This window comes from Anolis carolinensis, chromosome 6 (genome assembly GCF_035594765.1).
Source record: "Anolis carolinensis isolate JA03-04 chromosome 6, rAnoCar3.1.pri, whole genome shotgun sequence".
NCBI lineage: Eukaryota > Metazoa > Chordata > Lepidosauria > Squamata > Dactyloidae > Anolis > Anolis carolinensis.
In genome coordinates, this window is record NC_085846.1 from 12,113,802 (window position 1) to 12,122,735 (window position 8,934).

General features: G+C 44.1%; 1 protein-coding gene across 2 annotated transcripts; it reads right to left on the reverse strand.

Annotated features, from left to right (window-relative positions):
- Window positions 1–8,375, reverse strand: znf668 (zinc finger protein 668). Of its 2 annotated transcripts, XM_008115404.3 has the most exons (3): window positions 7,854–8,370; window positions 5,059–5,115; window positions 1–2,501 (listed from the first exon to the last, which is right to left on the reverse strand). In XM_008115404.3, the coding sequence occupies exon 3, from the start codon at window positions 2,481–2,483 to the stop codon at window positions 705–707; it is 1,779 nt and encodes a 592-aa protein (XP_008113611.1). In that variant the 5' UTR covers window positions 2,484–2,501; window positions 5,059–5,115; window positions 7,854–8,370; the 3' UTR covers window positions 1–704. The 2 variants fall into 2 exon arrangements, with proteins under 2 accessions (XP_008113611.1, XP_008113610.1); XM_008115403.3 differs by lacking the exon at window positions 5,059–5,115 and having other exon boundaries at window positions 7,854–8,375.
- Window positions 8,376–8,934: the final 559 nt, after the last annotated feature.

Here is an 8,934-nt window from a genome sequence, read left to right on the forward strand (position 1 = left end):
TCAAGTGTTTCATTTTTTTAATAGAAAAAAAAACCCAAGGTTTTTAAAAATTCCATTCTGTTTATACAACCAGATGCAGCATGAAACAGATCCAGAGGGAGAACTGTCTCTATAAGGAAGGGATGTGTAGTGGGGAGATTCCTGTTTCCTCCCCTTTCCAATTTTAACCTTCTTTGCATCCCCTAAAACCACACACAGCATTCATTCTCATAACCAATAAACCACAATGGATGCACACTCGCCCTACTGCGGGAGGTATAACGGCCAGCAGAAGGCAGGAGCATACATATGTACATGCACACACTTACACACAAACACAAATACACACTCAATACATAGACCTCCCTCATTGACAAATGAGGTGGTGGGTCAGTTTTTCAAAACTGTAGTTCGCCCAGCTCATTTTTTTGTCTGCCTGATGTTTTGCGTATTTGTTGTAGCCAATCTAGCAAAAGGGGATCCGGGTTAAGAGGTGGGCCTTACGAAGCAAATGTATCCCAAAGAGAAATATTTCTCCTAAAGGAAAATGATAGAGATGGGGTAAAAAACAAAACCATATCCCAAGGGGAAGGCACCACTGGAGACCCCACAGCACATGATGTGGGAGGAGGCAAGTGCTGTAAAGGCAAGTGTGCCTTGAAAGAAGCAAGCCACCTTGAGGTCTCACAGTCGAATGTACGGAAACTGCAGGCAGTGGTTGGACCTTAAGAGGGTTCGGTGAGAGCTTCGGCGAGACAGGCCGAGGGCGGCTCCTTCTCAGCCTCTGCCTGCTCATCATGGGGATGCTGGTGGATGTGCGCAGAGAGCAGCGGCTCATAGGTCATGATAGTGGCTGTCACTATGGTGTCATCAGGGGCTCTGTTTTCTAGGGCCACGTGGGTCTTGAGGTGCTTGCGCAGATCAGAGGCACCCAGGAAGGCTTTAGAACAGTGAGGGCAGGCGTGGGGCCGGACCCCCGAATGGATCCGCTCATGTTTGCGCAGACCGGCCCTGTCGGAGAAACCTTTGCCGCATTCTGGGCATGGAAAGGGCCGCAAGCCAGGATGGAGCAGCCGCTCATGGCGGCGCAGGTCTTGGGTAGAAGAAAATGTCTCCCCACACTCCCCACAAGCAGGCACCACAGTGGCCACAACAATGGTCGAAGGGTCACTGTCGGCAGGGGGGTCTTGGGGTTGGTTGAGGGGGGCAGATTTGTCAGCGTTATTCTCGTTGGTGTGGGTGCGCTCGTGTTTCCTGAGGCTGGAGGAGACAACAAAGGCCTTGCCACAGCGACCGCACTTGAAGGGCCGCTCGCCAGAGTGGACACGGTAGTGTTTGGTGAGGCTGGCTCGCTCAGCGAAGCTCTTGCCACACTCCCCACACTGGTGGGGGCGCTGTCCCGAGTGAACCAGCAAGTGGCGCTTGAGGTCCCAGGAGGCCACGAAGCTCTTGTCACACTGGAGGCATTTATGAGGCCTCTCGCCCGTGTGTATGCGCTGGTGCATGGCCAGGTCGGCCGGCTGGCGGAAGGCCTTGCCACACTTGTCGCAAGTGTAAGGCTTGAAGCCCTGGTGTGCCCGCTGGTGCCGACGGAAGCTGGAGGGGTCGCTGAACATGCGCCCACACTGTGGACAGAGGAAGGGCTTCTCCCCCGAGTGGGTGCGCTGGTGGCTCTGGAAGGAGGACAGCTGGGTGAAGCCTTTGCCGCAGAGGTTGCAGCGGTAGGGCTTGTGGGCGGCATGGATGCGCTGGTGGCAGGCAAGGGAAGAGGATCGGGAGAAGGCCTTCCCACAATCCTGACACAGGAAAGGCCTCTCGCCAGTATGGGAGCGCTCATGGTTCTTGAGGTCTTTGAGCTCGGCGTAGGTCTTGCGGCAAACCTCGCACTGGTAGGGGCGCAGGCCAGCGTGGGTGCGGCGGTGCTTTCGGAAGACCGAGGGGTCAGCAAAACGCTTGCCGCACTCACCACAGGAATATGGCTTTTCACCGGTGTGAGAGCGCTGGTGGATCTTCAGCTTGGAGAGGGTGCCGTACCCCTTGTGGCACTGCTGGCAACGGAAGGGTAGGTCCCCCGTGTGCCGGGCCATGTGGACGCGGAGACAGACCGGCTGCATGAAGGCCTTGCCGCACTCACGACACACAAAGGGCTTCTCTCCGCTGTGGCTGCGGCCATGGTTGCGCAGCTCAGGGGCCGTTTTGTAGGCCTTGGCGCACAGCTGGCACTGGTAAGGGCGCTCCACCTGGTGGCTCAGCTGGTGCTTGCGGAGTTGGTTGCGGTCTGGAAACTCTTTTCGGCAACTTGGGCAAGCGAGTTTGCTAGCCAAGCTGTCACCAGTATTGGCTGCATGAGACTCTAAGTGACGCAACACCCGGGGGATGCTCGGGAAGGTCTTGCTGCAAGTCAGGCACTTATAGCGCCGACCCGACCGGACGTAGCCAGCATCCTCCTCCTCCTCTTCCAGCTTTACCTCCACGCTAACATCTTCTTCTCCTGCCTCAGCCATTTTGGAAGAGGATTCTGCCTAAATAAAAATGGAAATCAATATTACAAGGTTGCCACACCATGGGAGTTGAACTACACAGTAGTTGGAACAACAGGCTCCAAGAAAGAAGGGGTTTTAGTATCTCACAATCCTGAAGCCTACTGGATGATCTCAGGCCACCTAACCAGGAATTGCATTACACTTCCCAAACACTTCTCATCTAAATTCAAGTGGTTAGTAACTACAGTACAACCTCCCATATCAGCAGAAGTGATATTATAGTTTCATCTATCTGTCCAAAATACATCCTCTCTAGGCATTTTCTAGGTCTTCCAGCAAAATTCTACAGTATTCTTGGACCAGAAGACTTTATTTTTAATAGGATTCACTATCATCTGCTGTATTGCAGGTAAGCGATTTGGGGGGGGGGGGGGGTCATACTGCAGTGACCAAATTTAAACTCTTACGGGTACTAGATCCATTTTTGACGAAGCTCATGAGAGGTAAAGTCAATTCTTTTAGAAACTGAGCCCAGTGAGGCTGCTTTGCAATATTATGCGAATGTTCAGGTAACAAATACTCAATTGAATTATATGCATATTGTGGACAATGTGTGTTCCTGCGTGGCATTTCTTCTTCGCATTAGGGAAATCTCTTTGGCTGTCATCCGGTGCCCTCCAGATCTTTTGCAGCTTATTCCCCAGCATCCCAAATAGCCTGTCCAGGTAGTAAGGATGCTTGGAATGTAATCCAAAATATATGGTTGGCACAGCAAGCCTTTTCGAGAGGTTTCTATGGAATTAGGAGGGCTGCATCTGTTTATGACAAAACTGCAGGATACAGGAATAAAGAAATAGAATTTAAAATAAAATACTCTAGTCTACAGTCAGCAATAATGCCATTAATAAATAAATGCATCTCTGGTTTCCACAAAGCAGTTGCAAGATGACTATCTCTTGTATAGGGACCAATAGCCTCTAGGAGAGAAGGTGAAAAAGCAAACTAAAAACAATCCACCTTTTTCCAAACCAGGACCTCAATCACTAAAATGAGATTAGAGGCCTGTCCTGGATTTAAGTTTGCAAACCTACAATGCAGTTGTGCTTAAAGGGTTGCCCACGTATCAGGAAATTGGCTATAAGATATTTGCTGGAAATTGGCTATAAGGTATTTGCTGGCTACTGAGTCGTCAACAACAAGAATTGTGGATATTTTTCTTCACCTCTCTAATTGCACATTCCTACAATTGTAAAGCTAACAATGGATATTTCTAATAAATAACATTAGAAAATGCTTATCCAGGCAATGCCTGGTATATATATTCATATAGGAATAAAATTCAAAATCCGGGAGAGAAGGAGGGAAAGGTCCATCTCTCCATTCAGCAATAACAGATTTGGCTTGCTTGTTATGGATTTGGCCATATTCTCTGCAACATGGATGGATTTAGAATTCAGGGAGAAGCTGATCATCTCCAGCTAGAGATGGAAGCAGAACACATTTGGAGACTGATATAAACAAAATCACCCCCAGTTTCCCTTAATGGAAATCGTGGAAGACACAAAGGGAATCAAAGACGTTTTCCAATCGTATTTGGCTTTGTATGAACCGAAAGCCCGGGATGTAAAATGGCTGGCTTTAAGACCAAGCAAGGAAAGACAGTGGGCTAAAATCACAGTTTGGAGAGGTGCAGTAGGACAGAGAAAGTCTTTCCCTTTCCAATGGTGTCATTTAAGTTTCAGTCCTGGAATCCACTTGCTAGATTGAATATACAAGACAGCCTCTGAGCATGTCCCGAGTGCCTATTACACAGTATAGGATATTTGCTGGCTGACACACATCTGGTATTGGAAGACAATAGCTTCTCCTGAGGGCTAGTTGACAACGCCTTTCCTTGCACAAAGCACCAGCTCAGCATTTTCTTGAATGACAGTAGCTTTAAGAGCTGCGTTATACAATCCTGTCCAGACAGATCCACATTATTCAGATTTTGAGGAGGAAGGGAAATACATCACAACCAAATCTGTTGCTGCAATCCTATTTAAACTGAGCATTCTATATAATTCTTAACTATGGCATTTTTTTGGCACCTTCAATAAATAATTTCCAAGGATATGGAAATGTCTCTCCCCATTGCACCTATGGGAAAAATCTGGGGTATAGTGTATGATTTTTAGTGTTAGCTGCTTTGAGTCTCCTTTGGGACAGAAGAAGCAGGATACAAATACTAATACTCCTAATACAGTAGAGTCTCACTTATCCAAACCTCACTTATCCAAGGTTCTGGATTATCCAAGCCATTTTTGTAGTCAATGTTTGCAATATATCATGATATTTTGGCGCTAAATTCGTAAATACAGTAATTACAACATAACATTCCTGCGTATTGAACTACTTTTTCTGTCAAATTTGTTGCATAACATGATGTTTTGGTGCTTAATTTGTAAAATCATAACCTAATTTGATGTTTAATAGGCTTTTCCTTAATCCCTCCTTATTATCCAAGATATTCGCTTATCCAAGCTTCTGTGGGCCCGTTTAGCTTGGATAAGTGAGACTCTACTGTACTTCGAATAGGAATAATTTTATTTCTTACCCACTTCTCCTTGTGGCTCGAGATGGGTTACAGCATTGCTAAAGCACACACATTCATCTAAAAACATTTTACAAAATATAAATGTCAAAATATATTTCTACAAAAGACATATTAAAATGCAAAGAACAAAAATTAAACATAAGGTGCAGGTTTTAAATTTGTGATTAATAATAAATTATCTAAACATTTGGGGAAAGCTAAATCTCTGAATGGAGATAGATGCCTGCTTTGCTTTCTATCCTCTATTCCAGCCATTGGCAAACTTCGGCCCTCCAGGTGTTTAGGACTCCAACTCCCACAATTCCTACCGGCTGTAAACACCTGGAGGGGCCAAGTTTGCCCATGCCTGGTCTATACTACATCTAATTGGAGATATTCTATAATCATATGGTGAGATTAAACAATTTCTTTTAACATTCTTAACGTGTTTCCCCCCCCCCCCCCTTTTAAAATAAATTATAATGTTACAATCTGTATAACTTGCATAACTAACAAAACACAAAGTCCTAATTGGTCACTATTGAGACTGATCACCAGTTGTCACTGGTGAAGTGAGCCGTTTTGGAACATAAAAGAAAAAATCTACCTCCTCTTTGCAAAAAAACAGATAATCGTTGAATAAAAACATATGCTACAAAAAGCCCCCAAACCAGTTAAATACAGTGAATCAAATGCATAAGGCAAATGTAATGGGATTTCTTTTATGTCTTCTGAGTTTTAAACAAAACCCAAAGGAACAAAAGGAGAGGTGATCATGGCTTTTGTCTTTTTGTATTTAGGGAGAACACTGTAAAAGAGCCAATTGTGAACAGTGTTTTTTGGGTATTTCACCATAGTCATATGTTTTAATGAAACATCTAAAAGGGCCTTAAAAGCCTTTATTATTGCATAAACATTCCTGGTTTAGAGCCCACTTTTTATTTGATGAATTGTGATTCCAGTCCATATTCCTTTTTTAAAGTGTGCCTCCCAATCTTAGAATATCTGCTGGAATTACAGGTAGTAACAGTAATAGTAATAACAACAACAATTATTGGGTTGCTGTGAGTTTTCTGGTCTGTATGGCCATGTTCCAGAAGCATTCTCTCCTGACATTTCACCCACTAACACTTCCCAACAAATGACTTCCCCAGGCAGAAATCAGCCAGGCTTTGAAGCTGCAAGACTATTCAATGCTAATCAAGGTGGCCAAGTGCAACATTCATACTTGCCTCAGGCAGACAAGAGTTCTTTCTCCCACCCTGAACCTTCCACAGATATATAAACCCCACTTGACTAGTTTCCAACAAACCACACAACCTCTGAGGACGCCTGCCATAGATGTGGGCAAAACGTCAGGAGAGAATGCTCCTGGAATATGGCCGTGCAGCCCGGAAAACTCACAGCAAACCTATTATTACTGACACAAAGACACAGTATGACATAGCAAACGAGATATGTGTGTGTGTGTGTGTGTGTGTGTGTATATATATATATGCTAGATTTCGTATCACAAAATCACAAGTCAAACACTTCCCAAGTGTTTAGGATTGTGTGATGTATTATTATTATTATTATTATTATTATTATTATTATTATTACAGTAGAGTCTCACTTATCCAACACTCGCTTATCCAACGTTCTGGATTATCCAACACATTTTTGTAGTCAATGTTTTCAATATATCGTGATATTTTGGTGCTAAATTCATAAATACAGTAATTACTACATAGCATTACTGCGTGTTGAACTACTTTTTCTGCCAAATTTGTTGTCTAACATGATGTTTTGGTGCTTCATTTGTAAAATAATAACCTAATTTGATGTTTACTAGGCTTTTCCTTAATGGCTCCTTATTATCCAACATATTCGCTTATCCAACATTCTGCCGGCCCGTTTATGTTGGATAAGTGAGACTCTACTGTATTATTATTATACATCACATTAATACTACTAATAATACTGTGTGATGTCTTATTATTAATAAAAATAATAATTATTATTATTAATAAGACATCACACAGTATTATTAGTAGTATTCATGTGATGTATTATTATCATTATCATCATCATTATAATTACAGATCATAATTATGATCACAGATCATCATGAAACTAAACAGGATTAAGTGCTCTTGAGATGGGATTCTAGTCCAGGAAAAATAAATGTACAGTATTGCTCATCAAAGTATCCTTCCCAACCCAAGAATCTTATTGTTAATAATACCTATGCATGCATATATATATATATATATATATATATATAGCAAAATAAACTGGTTTTTGTAGCAGTGCTCTTCGGGGACAGGACTCTCCTGTCCTGTCCAGACAGGCAAAAAAGAGGGATGAAAAAAAAGAAGAAAGAGATTGGGTTGCTGGATCCCAGCCCAGCAAAATGGCTGTCTCTAGGACCAAGAGACAAAAAGGCAGGGAGGAGAAGGAAAGAGGCTGGGATCTCCTACTGAGCCCGGATTCAGCCTCCTGCTGCTCTTCAGAGAGACTAAAGCTTGAGATCCCCAGGCTGGACCCCCCTGCGTTGGGGATGATGGGCAAAGCAATGCTTTCCATGCTGGGCAAAGCCTCCCCTTCCCTCTGCAGGGATTCTCTGGCTTTAAAATGGCGGACTTTAGGACCAGGGAGGCGGCGGCTGCTGCTGCTGCCTGGCTGCAAAGAGCCCTGCAGGGAAGGGCCGGGTTCAGGGTCCATCCCTTCTGCATCAGGTCCACGATTTTCCCAGGAAAGAGAAGGCGAGGGATCCCGCTCCACCTTGGCAAACCTTGCCCCGCAATTGCCTTTGCGTTTCCCCCTTCCCTTACCTTCCTTTTCCTTTGTCTATTGGCTCTGCCTTTCTTTTGCCGCTCCATCGCAGCGGGCGGGCGCTAGGACCCAGGAGGAGGGAGACCAAGAGGAGGCGGCAGGGTTTTAAAATTAATTTTAAAAAAAGGATAAAGCCACAAGCGATCAATTCAGAATCCAAGCCATGGTTTATTGCCAAGCCAAAGAGGAGGGCTGCTTGTCCAGATGGAGCCCCGAGACAGAGTAGGGTTTGGTTAAAGAAAGGGGTTGAATAAAGGAGGGGAGGGGATTGAGGGACGGACCGGAAGTGTGGCAAAGGCTGCCCGCCCTAGGGGAAAGGTTTCAAGAATGCACAAACCGGAAGTGTGGCATTGTTTCACTGATTTCATTCATTCATTTATTTGTATCCTGCTTTATCTCTTCGGAGCCCCTGGTGGCACAGTGCGTTAAAGCGCTGAGCTGCTGAACTTGCGGACCAAAAGGTGCCAGGTTCAAATCCCGGGAGCGGAATGAGCGCCCACTGATAGCCCCAGCTCCTGCCAACCTAGCAGTTCGAAAACATGCAAATGTGAGTAGATAAATAGGTACCGCTCCAGCGGGAAGGTAACGACGCTCCATGCAGTCATGCCGGCCACATGACGTTGAAGGTGTCTACGGACAAAGCTGGCTCTTCGGCTTAGAAATGGAGATGAGCACCAACCCCCAGAGTCGGTCACGACTGGACTTATCGTCAGGGGAAAACCTTTACCTTACCTATCTCTTCACAACGAGACTCAAAGAGGCTCACAATCAAAAACATTACAACTTGAAATATACATATATACTATATTAAAACAGGATTATCATTATATATTATTATATATCATCAGTAGTAAATATATTTAATATATGAGTTTACTATATTACAATATTATGATATTATATTATATTATTTATTTAATACATTTATATCCTGTCCTTCTCACCCTGAAGGGGACTCACAGCAGCTTACAAATTAAATTTACATACAATATTATATTATTAACATAGCACAATACTGGCAACAAATTACCATATTGTACTATATCTATATATTGTAATATTATTAATAATATTACATGT